This window comes from Heloderma suspectum, chromosome 3 (assembly GCF_057233095.1).
Source record: "Heloderma suspectum isolate Gila_16-S chromosome 3, 16-S_ref, whole genome shotgun sequence".
NCBI lineage: Eukaryota > Metazoa > Chordata > Lepidosauria > Squamata > Helodermatidae > Heloderma > Heloderma suspectum.
Window position 1 is genome coordinate 88,127,338 of NC_139460.1, and position 23,781 is coordinate 88,151,118.

General features: G+C 40.8%; 1 protein-coding gene across 2 annotated transcripts in view; it reads right to left on the bottom strand.

The window, feature by feature from the left end:
* The window catches only part of HLCS (holocarboxylase synthetase), a 164,994-nt gene that overhangs the window by 22,243 nt on the left and 118,970 nt on the right, over window positions 1-23,781 (bottom strand). For both annotated transcript variants that reach the window (XM_084843708.1, XM_084843709.1), the window contains exon 7: window positions 886-953. In XM_084843708.1, coding sequence (XP_084699834.1) covers window positions 886-953 — 68 coding nt within the window. The remainder of the gene's footprint in view (window positions 1-885; window positions 954-23,781) is intronic.

Here is a 23,781-nt window from a genome sequence, read left to right on the forward strand (position 1 = left end):
TTTGGTTTGCCCTTAATGATCTTGACTGTCATTACCAAGGGCTTGGTTTCCAATTGGGCTGCCAGTTACTCTTAAGTTGCGGCAGAAGTTGATGGCAAAGTAAGGGCTGGTGCTCCTGATAATGTGGATGATTGCCCTGCAATGCTTTCTATGGGAGAGGGTGGTGTAATAAGTTGAGAGAAAGATGGAGCTGGCTTCTTGTAAATGAAGGATGAGGTGGTGTGCAGAGGCCAATTTAGTGTGGCTGTATCTGCCACCTTGAGGGCCTGTTCCCACACGAGAGTACGAAGATGCACCCTTCTATTCCTTCTGGTCTGTTTACTAAAGGCCTGGCAGTGGGTGCAGGAACCGACCCTGTGCACATCTCTGAGGCAAAGAAGCCAGCAGACATGTCTGCTGGTTAAAGGTATTTTCCCACTGCAGCGAGTACAGTTTTTGAAGAAGGCCTTGGAGGCCATGACCCCAAAGGGGAGAAATCCAAAAGGGGCAGGAGAACTCTGAGAAAATATCAAAGAAAGAAAGAAAGAACTCTGCTCAGCATTCCAGGAGGGGATGAGAACAATTAAAAAAAATATTTGTTGTTGTTGTTTTAGAGTAATGCCATGAGGCAGAGAACATTCCAAATGCTGCTACGTGCTGAGGCAGATGAAAAAGAACTGAGAAGGGAAGGTGGGTGGGACTCCTACCAAACCTTTGTTCAGCTCTAGAATGTTCTGAATGACTGTTCTGAGCAAGTGCATAATCCGTATGTGTGAGTCACAGAAACCATGAACAAGAATTATAATTATTAATGTATAGGGTTATCTATAAGATGTGAATTTGCGCTGCTGACTACAAGTCATCAAACACCTTCTCTCCACTACCACTGGAATTACATCAGCTTACCTTTGCCCTGAGTTTGTTGAACTGCAATCACTATCAGACCTATTTCCTGTGGCACCTTGTACATTAACCTGCAAATAATTTTTAAAAAACCAGAATTTTTGTTAGAACAGTGTGTGGCTTTCATAAAAATACTGCAGAGGATTTTACATTATTGTTTCAACTCTTGGTCAAAAGGGTTACATAAAAATGGAAAGGCAAAACTTATAGAAAATTCTCAAATGAACATATCAGACTATGATGATAGATCATTAAGATTTATTTAATATAAATAATTGCATTTCCTACATTTCCTTTAGAAGTGTTTACTCTCACTAGTGTGTGTCACTATCTTCCATAAGTGAAAACTGGTAATTCTAGACATTTGTTTCTACTTATAGCAAATTTGTGGCTGTACTCTTGAATACAGCAACAGCAGCAGTTTCTGATTATTTAGAAAACCAGTATGGTGGCAATAAAGCAGTTTAAAAGAGACACTATCCCTTGAGAACTAATTATGATTTAACTACAGTAAATAAATCTACACCTTCTGAGAACTCTAGAGAATATTGGCTTATTTTAGGTTTGTGTTCTGCTTTTAAAATTGCTTCACTTTAAAGAATACAGGTACCCTTCTGGGGATAAGTAGAAAGTAACATGTACTCAAACACCACCAATGACTCAGTGTTAACTTAAATAAATCTTATTGTGAGAATATTCTTTAAACTGCCTTGGTAATATTTGAATGGTGATAAGATTTTTTCCCTCATCTTATTTTTAAGTTTGAGAAAGAGGGAATGTATTGAACAGAAAAAGACGGTATGTCATTAGACCTATTGGTTAGGGCTTAAATTATGAAAGCGATGAAAGCCTGGAAACTCCATTTTAATGCAAAGATTTTGCACTTAATTTAATGAAAGATACATGCAACAATTTGTAGTGGAATAACTGGTACACAAAATAACTTTTTCTGGATTTTGGAAGTTGCAAGGACCTCTAGAATTAAGCTGGTGACACTGAGGAGAAGCAGAGTTTGTAAACACAAGTGCACCCTCTGCTGCTCACTGGGAATTAATGGTTGATTCCAAGTTACCTGAGGTGCTTTCTAATTTACTTTTGCCTGGGCTTGAAGAATGATATTTTATAAATAGTTTTGGCTAGATAAAGGAGGCATAAAGAACAGAGAACATGATCCAAAATGTTTTTGAACATCTCACCATAATGGCTCAGTTGTTCATATAACTGTAAAAGCAGTAGTTATTTTGAGGGCCAAAAAGAGCCTTTAGTAACTACAAATACTTGAACCACAGGAGAGGTAATGCGATGTTTTCTCACTTTAATGCAAATATCAGTGAGAATCATTTTTCTAAGCAATGGCCAGAATATCTCTTTGCCAGTCCCACTTCCATTATACATTAAATACAGCTTGATAATTGTTTCTCTTGGCCACCATGAATTGCTTATTGAGACCATCTACCATCAACTATTGCTGTTAAAAGTATATTTTGGTTATGCTGGGAGCTGGAAGAAAGATTCTGTGAGAGAGTCTTTGTATCCATTTAGGTTTAATATTGTCTTCTAGAAACTCTGCCGGTTAGAGTCACACACTGCTTCAGCTTCAATGCCACATTCATGTTACAAAAAAGGAAACCTAATTTAAATGTGGAAATGGTGCTATAGACAGATTATAAATATAGCTGGAGCAACTGGCAATTCCTCCACATTCTGTCTAGGTTCTACATAACAGGCAAGTCATATGTTACACATCTGAGAAAGAAAAATCAGGAAAGGAAAAAAGTTAGTTATGACCCCAAACACAGGACTGTAGAACAACGATGTGATTAAGGAAACATATGCATGGAGTTGTTAAGTGGTTTGGCTGGAGTTACTAAAGTATACTAATGACAAGACTGAGCCCCTGTGCTACTGAAGGCCAAGAGGAAATTCTGGAAGGAGGGATACAACATAAAGAAGTTGCTAATACCTAGACTGAGACTACTGGAGACAGACAGATTTATTTATGCTATCTGAGATAACGCTAGGGGCATTACAGCAGAGTTCCAAGACCATAATAAATTGCTTGTGAATTTTATAATGTTTTCCTAGGTTTCAGAAAATAACATTTAAGGTTTCTGTAGTAGAAAAAATCAACTTTAAATAATTTTACATTCTAAACATTCTAGTTCTGTATCTGCATGGGTAAAGAAAAGGGAAAAAGAAATATACAATATTTTTCTGAAGTATCTGTAGCTGGCAAAGTAGAATGCAAGCCTTTGAGCCTCACAGGACTCTTATTCAGGCAGAAATGAAAAACAGAGAAGATTGGAAAAGGAACTGGTATGTACGCTTAGATTTAACTCATCGCATTAATGAAGAATGGAGATATTGCAATCATTTCATGTATATGATGCATTAATACCAGATCTTTAACACATCCAAGAAATGTTATTTATGATTCAAAAAATAAACTACATACGTGTTGATGGTTCAATATGTGACAACAATAATAATGCTATTTATTAAGCTGCTAAGCACTGAACAAGAATGAAAGGCTGAGTTCAAGGCTTATGTTGTAAAAAGACATGATACACCAGAAAAGGAGACTGACATTAATATCCTCATACAATTTCTCTGCTGATTTGACTTACTTTTATCTTCAAAGTTTCTGTTGTCAAAAAATATTGCATTTTTCAAAGCCCATACAGAGCAAATTATCAGAATAACATAATCGTGTGCTAGATGTGCATAAGCACACTATCCTGGGAATTTCTAAAGGATGGTATAGAAACTGCAATAACTTCTTCTTCTTCTTCTTCTTCTTCTTCATCACCACCACCACCACCACCATTATTACCACCACCAAATGGGAGACTGACACCTCTGATACTCAAAATGGTGCTTCAGCTTAATCTCCAATTGCCATTTCCCATTAAAATGTCGAAGGTTTAATTTAAACTTCTATAGTCAAGGGAAATAGTTAAACCAGGAAGAACTTTTAAAATGGTGCTGCACCAGCCCAGTAAGCATTTTCTTCAAAAATGCTTATAAGTATAGACTGAAAATGGTATTAGTTTAATACAAAATAGTTAACTGAAATTTCATCAAGTCCAAAGAGTCTCAGTCCTCATAGCCAGTAAATGACTTTTATTATAACTACTTAAAATTGGAACTAAAACCACAGAAACTATGTTTGACTAATGTTAATGACCTGACAACTATAAATTTCACTGATGTTGTGGTTTTCAGACTGAAAATCTCATTAATGCACCCTGCTGTGTTATGGTATTGCAGAGTATTACAAAAAAGCAGCATTACGTTCCAGATGTTGAAAAACCTGGGGGTCAGAATGAACTTTTACCATCTCTATTTTGAGCAGTTTGAAAACTATTCTCTTCATATGACTTGCTTAAAAGAGTCTATAGTTCCGTTTACAATGTATGTCTCAGGACTAGAAGCATTTACATCAAATGCATTCCATTTTCCTTATTGAATCTCTTTAAAAAGTCATTCCAGTTATATAAATAGGGCTGGCTTAACTATTACACTAATGCTTCAATCCTAAACATACTTATTAGAAGTAAGCTCCACTGAACATAATGAGACTTACTTCTGAATAAAAATGCTCGAGATTGCACTCTGCTATAAAGTAAAGTATACCAAACTGGGATCCCTGGTATAGTTTAATAATCTAAGTGCATCTGTGTGTATGAGTCTCACCTTACTATATCAGGCTCTTAAAATTCCCCACAGCTCAGTGCACAGTGATTGCTTCCTCATAATCTGACGAGTAGCAATGGCCACTGCTTTGAAGCTTTGGTTAGGAAACTCAAGAACTTTGGGGCCCAGATAGTTTTCTCATCCATCCTTCCAGTAGTTAGAAGAGGGAGAGAAAGGGAAAGAAAAATACTCCGGGTGGATGACTGGCTATGAAGGTGGTGCTGACAAGAGAGATTTGGATTCTGGGACCACAGGCTACACTTCCTGGAAGATGAACTGTTGGCAAGGGACGGGTTGCACCTCACAAAGGCTGGGAAGAGTGTGTTTGGCCACAGCATGAAGAACTTTATCGGGAGGGCTTTAAACTGAATCCTATGGGAAAGGGGGAAGTAAAGTTAGGGGTAACAATGGATGAAGGCTCATGCACTGCAACAGTGAGAACAGCTCTAATAGCACCCAATAATAGTTTTCACAAACATGTAGGAAGAAAGCCAGACCATGAAGCACATGGTCTTGGATATCTATATACTAATGCCCAGAGTGTGGGAAACCAACAGAACAAACTTGAACTCTTAATATAGGAGGGAAATTATGACTTGATAGGTGTAACTGAGACTTGGTGGGATGACTCTCATGACTGGAATACAGCAATTGAAGGATATAACTTGTTAAAAAAGAACAGGAGGAACAGAAAGGGAGGTGGGGTTGCACTATATGTGAAAAATACATATCTCTGCACAGAAATACAGGAGGGTGAGCTTGGTAGCCCCATCGAGAGCATCTGGATTAAAATAAATGGAGCAAATAAAAGGAACACGGGGGACTGAGTCTACTACCGGCCACCCAATCAAGGAGAAGACGAGGATGAAACTTTTGAAAAGCAAATAGCCAATGTTTCAAGGAAGCATGATGTAGTAGTAATGGGCGACTTCAATTTCCACGATATTTGAGAGACAAATTCTGCAAAACATGCCCCCTCCAGGAAATTCCTGACTTGTGTGGCGGATAACTTTCTCCTACAGAAAGTAGAGGAAGGAACTAGAGGACTGGCTATCCTTGACTTGATCCTAACCAACAGAGATGACTTAGTGGATACAGTAGCAGTTACAGGAACTCTGGAATAATGGGCTCAAGTTACAGGAAGCCAGATTCCAGCTGAACATCAGGAGAAACATCCTGACTGTTAGAGCAATATGACGATGGAACCAATTACCTAGGGAGGTAGTGGGCTCTCCCACACTGGAGGCATTCAAGATGAGGCTGGACAGCCATCTGTCAGGGATGCTCTGACTTGGATTCCAGCACTGAGCAGGGGGTTGGACTTGATGGTCTTTTAGGCCCCTTCCAGCCCTACTATTCTGTGATTCTATGGCCATATTCCCAAAGGTGAAGAAACTTAAAATACTGATAGCACCCCAGATTGCACCAGATTGTCCATTCTTCTAATATTGTGATAGATTTCAAATGTGGGATTAGCATGACAAAAGGATGGATATCTGCCTCTCCAGATGCACGTGCAAGAGCAGTGGAAGATGAAATAAACAATATGGACAAGAGAGTGGTATCAGACGTTTGGGCCTCACCAACTGACTGACTGATATATATTCATAACAGTATCAAAATTGTTCCACAACAAAAAGAAAGGTATAATTTAGTAGACATACAAACTTTGGTCACGCATAATTAGAAGCCACCATGGGGGAATTTCCCTTCAGGGCTTGTCATCGCAGTGGCAGCCACTACTTTGAATATTTGAGTCACCTGTCGTTATGTGCAAACCCGGTGAGGGTGGGTTGCTGGGGTGCTTGAGAAACAGCCCAGAACCCATGGGCTGTTTTAGGGTTGCAGGTAGCTTGTCAAGTACCCCAGCAACCTGTTGGGTTTGAATGTAATGTCAAGCTATGGCACACCCCTGCCGCACTTAAAAGCCCTGTGGGGAAATTCCCCAATAGTGACTTCTCATTACATGCAGACCTACCCACAGTCAAAGACAGCTTAAGTACTTGAAAATTACAGTACCTTGGACTATGGTCGAAAGTGGGATATTAGGGAGTGGAAGGATTCCTGGAGGCAGCTAGAAATATATCTACACTGCAGAATGCAAGCTTCACTTGCAACAGTATATAAAGAGATACATGGACCTCATCTATGTACTAACGGGTCCCAACATTTTAAAGGTACATCCATGACGGATTAAAAGTTAAAGAATTCTAAAGCTTGTATAGTTCAAGACATCCATTACAAAATGGGACATTTTTATGCCTATCATGAGAGCTAAACATTACATTTGCCTCAAAATAATGGTCAGAACTCCAGTAAGGAGCAAGCCAAATCAGAATATAGGGAGTATGGAAGTTGTCACTTCATATACTTCTCTCTGCCTCAGATTGGGAAAGGCAGGATTTGCAGCGGCAGTCAACAATGGAACAAAGTAGCCACACACGTGGCCGAATGGAAGGGCATGGGAGCTTTTAACAGCCCTTCATGGGCAGCTGGGCTTTCCTTCCAGCTCCTGCTAAACTATGCTAATTGTTGAAATATTGGCAGATATTTCCAGAACACTTCATGTTTGTATCTTAGTATAACAGAAGAATATTTTTGACCTAGTCTGAAATATTAAATGTTTATTTCCACTTTCCTTATGTTGATAACATTGCTATAGTTCTTATGAGATATACAAAAGAAAAGGGCAAATGCTTAAAAAATATACAGCAATTCATTTTGTCTATGTCCAACAGCAGGGTTTTGAATTTTAACTATGATGAATCTCTTACACAACCGCCAGCACTCAATTCTGTTTCACATTCCACTTGAAATGGAACCTCTGGGTAATAGTACTGGGTCTTTAAACATGGACTTTAAAGGTTTTTCAGCAGTACACATAAAGCAAATGTTAAGTAAATGAATTTAAGCTATATTTGAAATGCAAAAACTTATTTTTGTTGCTGTTAATCCCACTGATTAAGTTCTATTTTTTGCCACATGACTGTGTCGTATATTCATCAGTACATGAAAGTATAGTACTTCTAACAATTTAACAGCTAAGAAGCAATTTTAACAAAGGGAAATTATGGGTTGTAGCCAACATTAGGCGAGCAGAAAAAGTACGAGATGTGGCAGTGGTTTGTAGTGGTTGCACAAGCACTAGCAGAACAAATAGCACAACAAGTGCAAGCAACACCTAGCATAATCAGCTGTGCAAGAGCTTGCGCAAGCAGAATCAAAGTATTGGATTTGACACTTGCATAAGGATGAAAATAGGGTTTCGGCAAGTGGTAAAAACTTTGCGCTAGCACATCCTTCCCCAACTGCCACCCTTCAAATGTGTTGGAATGCTACTCCCATCATCCCCAACAACCACAGTGATTGGCCATGTTGGCTGGGGATGATAAGAGTTTTAGTCTAACACATCTAGAGGGCACCAGGTTGAGGAAGGCTGTGACCTAGTGGGATGACACCATTGGATTCAACTCCACTGAAGTACTGTTTTATTAAGCAAATGAATAGAACAACGTAGTATCAGGCAACCAAAGCTACCAGGACATATATATTCAAATAGAAAAAGGCTCTAACTGATTTGCCAGCAACGTGCCAGTAAAATCTGAAAGGTTAGTTCAGACTCCCTGGTAACTTAAAGCACCTCTTTATTCAGTAAATCCATTTCTCTGTTAATATTGTCAAGACCACAGCTTACAGTAACAGAGGGAGTTTCCAACAGAGATGAGAGAGAATGAGAGGACTTCAAATCATTTTCATTTTAAATTCTTTTTTAAAAATCATCCAATCCCCCCTGCCCATTTAATACACTTTCTTCTTGGCCATGAGTTTTCTTTACTTAAATCATAATGGAAAATACATGAAAATTGGAAAAACACATACACCATGATTTCAATGGTAAGATTAAAGAACTAATGCCCCTTTGCTTTTTTCCTTCTCCATCCCAATCTCTTTTCCTTTTGTGGCATGCCTTTTTAGATTGTAAGCCTGAAGGCAGGGACTGCCTTATTTTGTAAATTGTTCTGGGAATCTTTTTCATCTGGGAATCTGAAGAGCCAGGTAAAAATGTTTCACATAAATAAATAATAATAATAATTATTTATTTATTAAATTTATTAATCACCCATCTGGCTGGTCACCCAGCCAATCTGGGAGATATACAGCATATAATAAAACAGTTTAAAACAATAAAATTCTACAATAAAAACGTTTTCTAAAATACCCTAACCCACCCCAACTGAACAACGTTTAGCCACGTTTTTAATGCACGGCGGAAGCTCATTAAAGAGGGGGCATGGCGGAGTTCCCTAGGGAGGGAGTTCCACAGAGTGGGGGCCACCACAGAAAAGGCCCTCTCCTTCGTCCCCATCAGTCTACCTGTCCTGGCTGATGGGACAGAGAGAAGGCCATCCGAGGCTGATCTTGTTAAGCGGCCTGTCTGGTATTGTTGGAGGCGCTCCTTAAAATAGGATAAATATGTATAAGGTTGAATAGATAGATAAGTAATAAAATAAATGAGTGTTAAGCTGCTCAGAAATGGTTGCACAGAATGAGAAATGGCAACATAATATAATGCAATGGATTGATACCTTACAACTGTTTCAATATTTGAATAGGTGTCATAAAGACATCACCTTTGAATGGATACTTATTTGGATATCTGGTCTGCTTTTGTTGAAGCTTATTTATAATTGCTAGAAATTTGTAATTCCATATATATGCATTTCATGTGTATTCATTGCTATGGATATATACAAATCCATGTATGCATACTAAAAAAAAACGGCAAGGAAGAGGAAAAAAAGAATGAGAAATGACACAAGTAAAAATTTATTAACTACTAAGTTAAAACATGGTGAACAATTTTTCAAATAATGTTATTTGCCATGTATAAGGTATTCAAAACAAAATAAAACAGATGAATAAATGCATGGGTATTAGGATGTGCTTGCCATTCTTTAGAGCAAAGAAACAGGTGATTAGAGTAGACTATATTAGTTACAGTTACTCCTTGCTCAGAGAAGTGTGCATAGGTCCTCAACAGACTGAATGTGCAAAGAAAAATAGCAATAAATGAAAACATAACTTGAAAGTAAAGTATTTGTCCATCTCTAGTTACAAAGAACCTGCATACAGAACAAAATATCAAATCCAGCATGTATTTAACTCTCTCACTGCAACAAATAAAAAGTGCTTAACTTTGGACCAATATTTCTGTTAGCAAAGATGCAGTTAAGGGGTGTATACTGCAAAGACAACCTGAGATCATAGCGTTTCTTTGTGTGCTCTGTAGTACACACAGCGACACTACACCCCTGTTTGTGGAGGACAGCCATCTAGTGTCAGAAGAGGAGGGCAGGTTTTGTCTTTACTGCATCCCCAGCTTTATGCTTCTCCATAGGAAAGAACGGTAACCATGCACTCCTCTGTGGAAAAACAAAGTTCCTTTTTGTATATAAAACTATTTCCATCAAATCTTAAAATGTACATCAAATTATTGTGGAGCTTTATGTGCGACCAGCCTGGCCACAGTAATCCATGTATTGGTAACCTCAAGATTGGACTACTGTAATGTGCTTTATGTGGGGCAGCCCTTAAGACTGGTTCAGAAGCTGCAGTGAGTACAGAATTTATTTTATTTCCTACATTTCTATACTGTTCATTAGCTGAAGCTTTCTGGGCAGTTTACAAGACAAAACCATAAAATACAATAACATAGTAAAACTTAATATAAAACCCAAAAGTTTAATACCAAATAAAATCAAAGGTAACCAAGATAAAAGACAGCAACAGTGCAAAGATCTAAAAATACACTAACAACATTTTTAAATCTGAAGGGCAGAAATGGACTGGAGGCCAGTGCAGATCATAAAGCACGGGCTTAATATGATCATATTATGCAAGAGCTTTATGATCTGCACTGGTTGTATAGGCCGGTCCCCATTAATAATCTCATCGCCTTATTTTAGACGAGCTGAAGTTTCTTGACTGTTTTCAAAGGCAGCCCCACATGTACCACATTGGTAACCTCTCATTCAGATTACTGCAAACTATGGATAACTGCAGCTAGGCTATTGCTGTTCAGACAGGATCACAGCTGGTATATCAGCCTAAGCTGGAAGGTGCTCCATGCCACTGAGGCCACCTGTGCTTCCAATGACAGTGCTGGATCCAAGAGCACCCCCAAACTAGAAACCTGATCCTCTAGGGTGAGTGCAACCCCTCCAGAACAGGTTGAGTATCACAGCAGCTAGAATGTGGCAGGTAGATTGCTCAGTGGAGCTTCTTACTGTGCACAGATTACTCCTGTGCTGAAAACTCTGCACTGGCTGCCAGTTAGCTACTGAGCCATGTTCAAGGTGTTATTGCTGGTTTACAAGGCTCTAAACAGCTCAGGACCAGGTTATCCCAGAGAATACCTTCTCCTGTATAGGCCACCCTGGTCCCTACATTCTGAAGGGAAGGGCTTACTGACCATACCACAGCGTACTGAAGCTTGTTTGGCCATGGTACAGAGGAGGGGCTTCTCAAAGCATCTCTCCATTGATATTAGGTGAGCACCCAGTCTGGAGTGCTTCTGCCGACAACCAAAGATACACTTGTTTGCCTAGGCATTTCCCTGACCAGGTTAGCATTATCCAGGGTTACCATTGTCAGCTAACCCTGGCTATTTTAATGAGATGTTATTGTTTTTATCTTTGTTTTATTATTTTAATGATTGGTTTTATTGTATTTTATCTTGTAAATTGCTTTGGGATTGTTTAAAAAAAGAAAAAAAGCGGTACAGAAATTCTCTGAAATAGAATAGTACGTCTGGAGCAGGCAAAGCAAGGTTTGCAGACTGTGTTCGACTCAAGTCTTGTCTATGGAAAAGTTTTTTCTTCTTAATGACTGCTCCACAGCTTACAAAATTACTGTAATGTCTTGGTGTTAAACTTTGACATAGGTATTCTACAAGCAGACAATATAACATTTATAAGCCTATTTTTTAAAGGGTTTTAAACCCTTTTTCTTAGAACAGCTGCACATATATATATTTAATGCATATGAAATATGCTGTGCCACAGAAAGTCTCCTAAAACAGTATTTCAATAGAGAGCTCAGCTTTTGACAACTCAAAATATCCCACATAAAGCTCAATCCCTTTATCTTTGCTTAACTGTTCCCTTTCTTGCTGAGACCAACAAAAAGGGTATCCATATTGGCTCTTTCTACGATGAAAACATCTGTCTAATGGGAAAGGGTAGTCAGATGGTCAATTCTTTTCACACAGGCCACCAAGAGCTCTTCACCTGCTAACAATTTCTCATTACTACAAATCTAAGCTGGATTCAGTCTAATGATCTAGGTCAGAAATGTCGTATCATATTACCAATATACTGCTTGTAATTTTTCAAATTATTTTTAGAACTTCATTGAACAGAATGGCTTAGGACACTGAAATTCAACCATGCTTACATGTAAGACCATTCTCCTTTTAACACATATCTTACTTAAACCATTACTATATACTTTTTCATCATTTCTGGAATTTTTGATTAATTTTGGAAAAAGGTTTACACATCGTGACACTTCAAGGAAAAGGCAGAAGAAGCAGTAAATCTAACATTATGGATGCTGTACTCTTAGTATTATAGAATCATAGAATGGGTTGGAAGGAGCCTTGCCCTAATGATAGCGTATTCAATGGCAAAAATGCAGCATTAAGTCATAATGTTTCCCGCCTCCTTGGTGCTTCCTGCCTCCCAGCTGAGCAGAGCAGAGCAGAGCAGAGTACAGCAAGCTGCTCCAGCTGCTCCAGGGACTACACAAGCAAGCAAGCTCCCAGAGAGCGAGCAAATAGGGGGAGCAAACAGGAGTTGGCAGGGTCGTTGCAGTGGTAGAAGAGACAAAGGAGGCAAAGGAGACAGAGGCTAAGAGGTAAGTGGGCTGCAGGAAGCCCAGGGGCTGCCCTTTATCCTTCTGAGTGGCTGTGAGCTCACCAGGTGCTTCTGAGAGCTCCAACTGAATTGGAGGTGTGTGGCCTGAGTACTCCCAGCAGCTGAATGGGCAGGTAGCTTTAGTCTGTTTCCCGCCTCCCAGCAGAGCAGAGCAGAGCAGAGCAGAGCAAGCTGCTCCAGGGACTACAGAAGCAAGGAAGCAAGCTACCAGAGAGTGAGCGACCAGAGCGAGGGAACAGGGGGAGCAAACAGGAGTTGGCCAGGGGAGTTCGGCAGGGGAGGTCAAGGGGGAGCCCCTAACATTTTTTTTCTTTTTTAACAAACTTCTTTTTCCCATTTATTTGTCTTGTAACACACACCTCCACACCAGTGGGACTCTGCTTTTAACCTCTAGTGCAGAGCTTTCCAAACTTTTCATGTTGGTGAAACACTTTTTAGACATGCATCATTTCGTGACATGGTAATTCAGTTTTACTAGCAAACCGGAGGTTAAACTAACCCGTTATAAGAGATACAAACACATACATAAATTGTAATAATGAAATGTATGGGGATACAACATATCTCATGAAAACCTTTCATTTATATTTTAAAAATATATGATTTGTAAGATAATAACATACAATGTTGTCATTTATGAGTAACAGAATGTAAATATGTGCAAGAATTTTAAAAAGTTGAATAACACCAATAACTACTTACCATTTTAATGGGATGTATGAGGTTGATGGGATGAACACAGCTTTTCAATATTTGGTGGAATATTAGATAAAGACACACACATTTCGTCATCAAGCATTTTAAGCTTCCACATTTCAGTGTCTTTAAGTTTGCCATCGCTGAAAAGGATACTTCACAAATGTATGTAGTAGAAAACTGCAGAAGAATTTTTATTGCTTTTTTAGCTATGTTTGGATGCATTTTTGAAATGCGAATCCAAAAGCTGTCTAAGTCACCCTGTTCATGCATCATTAACAGATTTCGATCATTTTTTATGTCAGCTAATTCTTCTTCTTCAATAAGTGAAAAGTTCCTCATTGCAGTTGAAAGAAATGGATTTCTGATCCAATCATAGTCTTGGATTTCAACATTTGGGAAGTAATGATGAACTTTCTCTCCAAGCAATGTTAAATGGTCAACAATTAGCGAGCTGATATCACATTTTAGCTGGTTCTCAGCAGTTTTGGAAAACATTTCAAAATTTCCTTCTTTCACTTTCCTTTTCCAAATTGCTATTTTGCCTCTCATAGCACAAATTTTATCTACCGCTGTTAAGATATTTTCTCCTTTTCCTTGCATACTGTTTATTTTATTCAAATGTTCAAATATGTCAGCAAGATATGCCAATTTTGTGCACCAAAGTTTGCTTTGAATTGGATCGCAGAATTCATTTTGCTGATTTTCCTCAAAAAGTTTAAGCATCATTTCCCTCAGTTCATATACACGACAAAGCACTTGACCTCTTGAGAGCCAACGAACTTCTGTGTGTAGTAGAAGCTTTTTAAACCTTGCCCCCATGTCTTCACAAATATGAGCAAATAATCTTGACTGAAGAGGTCTACTTTTAATGTAATTGACCATTTGAACCACGTTGTCCAAAACTTTTCTTAATTCATTTCCAATGGTTTGCGCGACTAGTGCTTCATGATGTAAAAAGCAATGAGTAATTATAATATTTTCATTCTCTTTCTTTGCTAATAGAGCTTCGGCTATTGGGCGGTATAGAAATGAAATAAATAAATAAATAAATAAAGCTATAAAACCTTTTGTTGAACCAACCATTGAGGGTGCGCCATCTGTGCATATTCCTACACAATTTAACCATTGCAAATTATTTTCCTTCATGAAGCAATCAAAAGTTTTAAATATATCGTCACCTCTAGTTCTCATTGGAAGTTCTAGAGAACACAAGCATTTCTCAATAATTCTGTCAGTATGAATGAAATGTATAAAAACCAATAATTGTGCTAACCCACTGACATCTGTTGCTTCATCTAATTGCAATGTAAAGATCATATTATCGTCTTTAAAAATATCCTTCATTTGCTGCTTAATGTCATCAGACATGTCTTGAATACATCTTTCGACTGTGTTATCTGCCAAAGGGATTTTATTAACTTCTATCTCAAATTCGAGCCCAAACATTGTTCGAACAATAGCACAGCAAGATTCCTTTATGGTGGTTTCGGCAATACTGTGTGGGTCCTTGTTTTTGGCAATTATTTGAGCAACCAAGTAACTTGCCTTTTGAGCTTTCTCTGATGTCTTCACTCTCTTTGTGAATGATGCAGACTGCTTCTTTATAGATTTTGAACGCTCAATAAAGTATTCTACTGGTTTTTCCTGACAAATGACAGTGTTTTGAGGTAAAATGACGCTTTAATTTATTTAGTACCATACTTTCATTTGCAAGTATATCCCCACAAACTAAACACTGGGGACAAGGATTGTTTTCATTACCAGAAAATGTGAACCCCAGTTTCATATAATCTTTACTGTATAAACGAGGCTTGGAAATTTTTCCTTTACACTTCTTACGTACTAATACAGACCGTTCAACAGTTAATTCTTGCGTGGTTTCCTCTATAGTGGCTACATTTTGTTCATTGCAAATGTCATCTTCACCATCTTTCCTTTTCTTAATTAGAAACGTATCCATGTTATGGGTAATTCAACTGCAATTTAATGAATAAATCTATGCAAATTTATTTCTAGGTTTTAGCATTAACTAAATATGAAAATCCCCTTCATGGATCACTGTCTTGTTGTGGCGAAGGGGCTTGCGTAACTCAGTGAAGCCATAAGCTGTGCCGTGCAGGGCCACCCAAGACGGACAGGTCATGGCAGAGAGTTCTGACAAAATGTGGTCCACTGGAGAAGGAAATGGCAACCCACTCCAACCCTGACTGCTCATTGGAAGGACAGATACTGAAGCTGAAGCTCAAATATTTTGGCCACCTAATGCGAAGAGAAAACTCCCTGGAAAAGACCCTGATGCTGGGAAAGACTGAAGGCAAAAGGAGAAGGGGACGGCAGAGGATGAGATGGCTAGATAGCATCACCAATGCAATGAATATGAACTTGAGCATGCTCAGGGAGAGAGCGCAGGACAGGAAGGCCTGGCGTGCTATGGTCCATGGGGTCACGAAGAGTCGGACATGACTGAACGACTGAACAACAACAACAAAATATGAAAATAAGAGGACTGTTTTTAGCGCTTATCTTTTTCTGTTTTTCCTTATAAAAATAACAGCACCTGCGCTCCACTCCCACAGTGATAAAGTGAGATAAAGATAGGAATCAGGACCAGGAGAAAATGTGAAAAATAAACAAAATTAACTAAAGTATTTACAATACATATTAGGACACATAGGTCCAGGTAGGAGCTCAGCTGCAAAAACAAATGAAGTAGAGAAGCAAAAGTCCAACAAAAATGATGTAAATATATATGTCTCACTACAAGGCTATACTGCTGTAAATATTTGCAATGCCTATGTCCAGAGTCCAGTTCCAGCACGCTCCGGTGGTATACTGCCAGTGGGTGATTAATCCACGATTACAGCAGAGTAAAAATTAAAATAAATGGCAGAAATCAAATCATAAGTGCCACGTGGTGCGTGGCTTGCTGTTTGCTACATTGGGTTTGGAGGGTGGCCTCGCCTCCCTTCAACCAGCAGCAGGTGGGTTGACTGGGCGACAGCCTGCAGCTGCACTTGCCTGGGTGATCGGGAGCCCAAAACCACGCAGGGCTGGTGGCCGCTGCCACTTCTCCGTGCCGGTGTCAGCTGAGCTCTGCTCCCAGGGCAGCACCTTCCCTTCCCCTCTCTTTGCCCTGCACCTCTACCTTTCCGGGGAGCGCAGGCTCGAAGCTCCTTGCCTCCCCGGCGCAGCCCTCCCTGCTCTGGGGGCGTCCAGCGGGCTGTTGTTCTCCCTCGCCGCCCTGCAGCCGCACCAAGGATGCGGGGAAGCCTCTTGCCCGAGCTGATTGCAAACTGCTTGACTAATTGCTCCGCTAACTTCGAATTCTCCACACTCCTTGTGCAGCCAGCGTTACCACACTCCTCGCCGTACAGCTCCAACACCGCCAATCACGTGTGTCCTACGTCAAGACGCCACATGATCCTAAAGCAGCTAATGTTAAAGCGCCTTAGTTGCTAAGCCTTAGCAGCTAAGGCTTAGCTGCTTTAGGAAGTTCTGGGGGAGGGGCCAAGGGAAGCAAATGCAAGTAAGGGAGCTCCGCAGTGCCCTTCCGCACAATTTTCTGCATTTTGCATGACACACCTACACACTGCTGCCGACACACTAATGTGTTATGGCACACAGTTTGGAAAGCTCTGCTCTAGTGAGTAGAGGAGCAGGCACAGGCTAGTCTAGAACAATCACAAAGCTAGACACAAAAAGGGAAAAAAGGCTATGGAAGGACAAGACTCTCCAGTGGTAGTGACCTGCAAGGTGTGTGCAATGTTTGTTTTCTTGCCTGAGAACAACATGGCCTACACCTGCAACAAGTGCAAGTTGATTATGCTGCTGGAAGAAAAAGTAAGTGGACTGGAGCGGTGACTGTTGACCCTCTGGGGAATAAGAGAACACAAAGAGTTCTTGGACAGAATATGGGAACTACAGCAGCAAAGTGAAGACCAGAAGCTTGAAGAGCAACAGCAAGCTGAGGCAGAAGTGGGAAATGCTGAGGTGAAGAAAAATGGAGTAGACGAGGATACTTCTTGGAAAAGGGTGACAGGAGAAGAACTAGACGCCACTCTGCACCAGTGGAAGCAATGGAGCTGTGGAACCGATTCTAGGTACTTGAGGATGAGACTGGAGGACAGCCTGCAGAGGAAGAATCACAGGGGAAACTACATGAGAGTGAGCAAGAGGCTGAAGGTCAGTCAAACAGAGGCGATGAAACCCAGGCCTACAAGAAGAAGAAGAGTGGTAGTAGTGGGAGACTCCTTGCTGTGTGGGATCGAGACCCAAGTATGTCGCGAAGACCCGTGGACTCGCCAGGTATGTTGTCTCCCGGGAGGACGGATTAGAGACATGACTGAAAGGTTGCCTGCACTCGTAAAGCTCACTGACAGGTATCCCTTTCTGCTCATCCATGTGGGAACAAATGATACCGCCAAGCGGATCTACGAAGAAATCACGTCAGACTTTGAAGCTTTGGGAAGGAAACTCAAGAATTTTGGGGCCCAGATAGTTTTCTCATCCATCCTTCCAGTAGTTAGAAGAGGGATAGAAAGGGAAAAAAAAATACTCCGGGTGAATGACTGGCTACGAAGGTGGTGCCGACAAGAGAGATTTGGATTCTGGGACCACGGGCTATACTTCCTGGAAGATGGGCTGTTGGCAAGGGATGGGTTGCACCTCACAAAGGATGGGAAGAATGTGTTTGGCCACAGCATGAAGAACTTCATCAGGAGGGCTTTAAACTGAATCGTACGGGGAAGGGAGATGTAAAGTTGGGGATAACAATGGACGTAGGCTTATGAACTGCAACGGAGAGAACAGGTCTAACAGCGCCCAATAATAGTCTTCAGATATATGTAGGAAGAAAGCCAGACTATGAAGCACATGGTCTTCGATGTCTATATATGCCCAGAGTATGGGAAACAAACAGAACAAACTTGAACTCTTAATACAAGAGGGAAGTTATGACTTGATAGGTATAACTGAGACTTGGTGGGATGACTCTCATGACTGGAATATGATTCCGGTAATGGCATCTGAAGCAGCACCAGCTTTTCTCAGAGCTCCGGGGAAGATTTGTTTTTAATTGTTTTTAATCTTATCTTATGTTTAATTCCCCTGAAGCTTTGGAACTCTGACATAGCTGCAGTGTGGGAGTTGTTTGGTGTCTGACCAGCTGGCTGCTACCTCTTTTTATTCCAGGAACTAGCTCTGTGCTTATCTGGCTACGAGGAGTAGGTTCAGGGACTCTAGGGGGTTTAGCATTTTACCCTCCCCAAACAGCTCTCCTGTCTGCATTGCTGTGCTGCCAGAGAAGCAGGGATTGGGGGCCTGCCTGACTCAGTGCTGAGATCGCCATTTGCTGGGCTGGAAGCAAACACCCCAGGGCCTCCTTCAGTAACGGGGCATCGCTTGGAGCCTCCTGACACCAAGGCACTGTGGAGGCGGTGGCAGCTGGAGGTGAGGAGTGGCACCCGGATGGTGGATGGCCAGAGAGATTCCAGCTTCCAGGACTTGCAGCTGCCCACCCAGGCATCTTTTCAGGGGCTCCTTGGTTTCGACATCGTTGCTGCTGCTTATGTTGGTGCAGTTGCTGCCCTCATTCCTGGAGTGCCTTTGCAAGGGAGTGGAGTGGCGGTCATGTGCGGGGCGGGCAACAAGGTGGCAGTGGCGGCCTCTTCTGGTTGGTGTCTCTCCCCCCTTGGCGCTCCCGTGGCCTCCACCTTGTCTTTGCCCTCGCTCTCCTTTCCAGCTCTGGCTGCCTTGCTGGATGGATGGATGGAGTAACAGGTGGTGGTGGCGAGGCAGCGTCATCTTACTCTTCCTGTTGATTCCAGAAGACTCTCTTACTCTCCCTGTCGGATCAGCCACCCACCTTCCAGCAACGTCGCGACCGTCTCTTCTTGAGGCATGACCAGGCAGCTACCCAAGGCTCAGAAGATCAAGGCAGCGCACTGGGGAAGACGGAAAGACCTACTCTCCCTGTTGAACCTAGCCACCTACCTTCCAGCAACACAGTGACCGTCTCCCCTTGAGGTGCAGCCAGGCCGCTACTTAACGCCCAGGAGACCAAGGTAGCAGCCCTGGGCAGGCTTGGATTTTCTTATGGTAGGAAGGCTTAACATTGTGAGAAAAACCAGGGTGAGTTGTTGGTAATAATATCAAGGCTACTCCAAATCAGTATTGTGGGATAGCTTTGTTTTCTAATTTTTATATCTTGCTTTAGTTTTAACAGTTGTAAGTAGATTTTAATTGTTTTCTTTGCTGCTACAAATGGTTACAAACATTCAATAGTATTAGTGGTTTGAACCAAGCAGTGGTTTGTCGCTGTTGTGTTGATTATTACTTTTTTACAGTGATTTTATTAGTATTGCTGTTTTTGTGAATGCGTGTATTATTATTGATTTTTGCTGCTATACAAAAGGAATCTTGTTAAATTTTATTTTATTAATATATTTCGTTGTTGGGCTTGGAGTTTTGATTCTGAGTCCTGACCTTGTTGTCCCCTTTTTACCAGCAAATTGGTCTTTAGCTTCCCCCAGTCGCATCAACGGCCATAGCCTGACCCTGGCCTGACTGTAAGTTAGCTTGCAGCCCAGGATTGCGTGATGGTTCTTACCAGATTGCAGTACAAACAGCTAGGTCTAATTCCAGTGACTGAAGATGTGGCAACATTTGCCAAGGCTCAAACCCAAGCCAAGATTACTGACTTTTTCCTTGCCAAGGGTGAAGCCGACCGTGCCAAAAATGAAGCTGTCCAACGAAAGGCCCCAGACAATGAAATTCTTGATTGGTCCATGGGTCCTCATTGTCAAATGAAGTTCTTGGATATAGGGGAGGCTGGTGACAGTTTAGCCATGGAAATAGCTTCTGTGGAGGGTACTTTAACAGCGGAAGCCCAAACACATTTTTCCGGCCTTTTATCTGTCTCTCCACTTACCAAGGCAAATGAACCATCTAGCCCCACGGTCGAAGCGCCAGTGAAGTCTGTGAATAGTGGCTATGTCCCAGTATCCCCCTCACATAACATGAGGACTTTTTCAGCTGGAGAAAATGGGAATACCCAATACTTTTCCTTCCTAATACATTTTCTTAGTAGTCAGCACGAGCTGATAGAAAAATTGTATTCTCTCTAGTCAGAGGATATAGCTCTAATAAGGAATTTCCTGGCAGAGAGTAACGAGTTATTAACAACCCTAACTGATGCTGTGCTGTGTATAAGAATGGTAAAGGGGAAAACAGCTCCTGATGCCCCATCTACAAATGGGCCTAACCCAAAGGCTCAACCCGTTCCTCTTGACAAAGTCACCAAAGTACCCTCCCCTCTGACACTGTCTAAAATCAAGAAAGAAAAAGGAACAAATGGTAAAAGGGGTATAAAATCTAGGAAGGCAGTTGTAAGATCCAAAAAGAAAAGTAAAAACATCCAAAGCTCTGTTCATTCAAAAAAAAAACATCATTTAACTTCAAGAGGCTATTTAATCTACTAGATGAGCAGAGAAAACCTCTGGTTTCTCCCAAAAGTAGAGCTAAGAAGTCTGAGACGCAGAGATGCAACTCACCAAACTTAATGATCACTATACCACAGCAAACTTCAAATGTTATGATAGATGTGAATCAGGACCCATGGTCCATAGCTGAATTCCCAAATAAGGTAACCTTGGTCCCTTCAGATAGTTCTAGACAGGATATTACACGAGACATCTTGTTGACTAATGTGCCCTGGAAGTTGCAGCTAATGCAACAAAACCTGGTATTTATTAACTACCCAAAACCAACAGGCCAGCTGTCTCAGACTGAACATAAGTTACATCTTTCGAAATTAATTTCATCTTTCACAGCAATCCCCCTAACAGTAGGGGATATTGAAAAGGTTGAATATCTCTTTTACAATTATAACTCAGCCTGTGCAGTTGTAACCTTTGCCCAAAGAAGGGTAGCGGCGGAAATATACAGTGCTAGAGATGTGCTGGTAAGGAAGGGCATAGGAATCAATAGGCATTTCCGAAACACCTATCCCAGTATATCTTTGGGACCCTTGTATATTAAGATCTTAAAGTTACCAAATACTATACACGTTGAACCACCATCTAGTGGAGCTGACCCCAGATGTGAAATTCAAAGCTGCATCCCTAGACCATCTACCCAAGAACATTCTATCTAAGGGAAAACAGCAAAGCACCACTAGCTTGGGGACCTCTACAAATGGTAGAGATTTACAACAAGAATATTTTCTTCCAGAGGAGGCTGGATTAATAGAAAGTTTCTGTAACCTCCCTCGCTCAGCTCAGGAAGATATCCTGCTGAGATTCTCATCTCTGAAAGAGATCTTGATGACCAAACTCCAGATGGATAAAATTGCCTCAGAAGTTCTAAATTCCCAGGATGGGGCGAAGGATTACTCCGACTCGTACAGACAGGCTGACCTTTCAGTAGATCCTTCAACGGTTATTGGCTCTATGAAAGATTCAAAAGCCATGGGGAGAAATCCTCCTACTCAATATTATGCTTACCCCCAGACAGAGAGAGGACTACAGGACCTAGTAAATCAGCAATCTTCAGCCAAGAACCACAGCACCTGTTCACAGGAAGGCAAAGCTGCTGAAATAACTAAACCTTTATCCCGCAGTACAGTACAGGTGGAAGTGGAGGTCCACCCCTTTCCGATCAATTGTAGAACACCTGAAGAAACTCAACAGGTAAGCAACATTCCCAAGCCTTATCCCAAACATAGTGAGAGTGCTTGGCGAGAAATGAGATACCTCAGCAAGGAAGAGTTGGGCATAAATAAGCCCCAGCTACCAACTTTCACAGAGCCCACTATGGCACCGCCGAAAACAATCAAATGTGATCAGATCACAACATTTTTTTGACAAGATTGAATCCCTCCACTCAAGTAAAGGTGAAGATAGAAGTCTCAGTATTCCATTATTTGAGGACAAACTGACCTGCACTCCATTTCTCACGAACCCATTTATTTCATCATTAGACTGTAAAATAGTAACAGACCCCTTGTTTGCCAGTTGACAAATCCCAGCAAATCAAGATTTGTTGAAACATATGGGTCTTTCTTTCTTAGTATGGAATATCGCAGGCTGGAACAGACATAGACAGGATAAAGAATTCCTAAAATTATTTCAGGAACATGATATAATCTGCATCCAGGAGACGTGGATAACGGACACAGAACCAAACAAGATCTATCTAGAAGGTTATTCATCTAGAACCCTCCCTGCAAAAAAGCTTTCTTCCAAGGGCCATCCAGCTGGTGGCCTTGCCACCTTAATAAACCAAAAATGGAGGCTTCACATTGAACAGATCAAAGTGGAAGCTGCCCCATCCCTTCTGACAGTAAGGGTGTGGTCACATAATAGTTTTTCCCTAATCATAATTAACATCTATATCCTTCCCCATAGTACAAAAGCCCCTTTTAACACGCAGTGGACTGAATTGGATACGGCCCTTGATTACCTAGAAAATGAATTCCCACTCGCTTTCTACCTTCTAGATAGATCTTGTTTGGTCAATTACATTTTTATATTGCCCAATACTTGAAGCTCTCTGGGCAGTTCACAATTAAAACCATAAAATGTAACTTGAAAATACATAATATAAAATGTTTTTAAACTTTTAAAAATACCAGGTAAAAACAAGGTAAACCTCAGCATCAGTTACAGCCCAAGAACAGCCTGTGTGAAAAGGTGTGTTTTCAGGAGGCATTTAAGCTACATTTTCTGCCTCCCGAACTACACAAACTGTTACCCTCTGTCTCCAACTCTACTGTCAAGTAGAAGACAAAAACCTGCTTATGATCCTTCCAATTCGGTTTTTAGTACCTTTTCCTTGAAAGTACACCTCCCCATAGATCTCCCGATCAGTGTAACCATGTCAGCTCAAACACTAATTACAATGTTGCTCCCTGGATGACATTTAATTGATATGGGGAGCGCTTTATAATTAATAAGTTGCTAATCCTAAAGTGTATCCACAGATCTATCTCCCTACATGAACAATGAACTCCAATGTAACTTTTTCCTCTTCAGAGGAGTGCATGTGAAAAAGGCATAATGGAATGAAAAAAAATCATAGAGGCTCTACATGCCAGTGCAACATTTTCACATGTAATTCTCCATTGCAGAAATGTTACACACTGGATGTAACTCTGAGTAACTTACTGTAGATCTAAAGGCACTGAACATACACTATAGGAGCAGCATACTTCTGTTCAAGACAGTTCCACATACAGTAAGTGCACTACTACTACCTTTGATGAGCCTCAGAAAGGCTAAGTCTCTTTTTCCTTATGTGTTTACATGAAATTAAACTATTATCTAAAAGAGCAACTGAAAATAAATGAAGACAATGAGAACTCCACAAATACCAGCATTCACTCTTGTAAGACAGACTGCAAACAATCTTTTCCGAAATCCTTATTTAACAGGTACATTACATTCTTTCGGGCTTGTGTAAAACCATCAGAACAATGTGGTTGCCATGATAAGCATGTATGTACAAATGGATTAGCATGCCATCCTTCCAACAGCACAATAAGGCGAGAAAACATCCCAATGTATTTGCA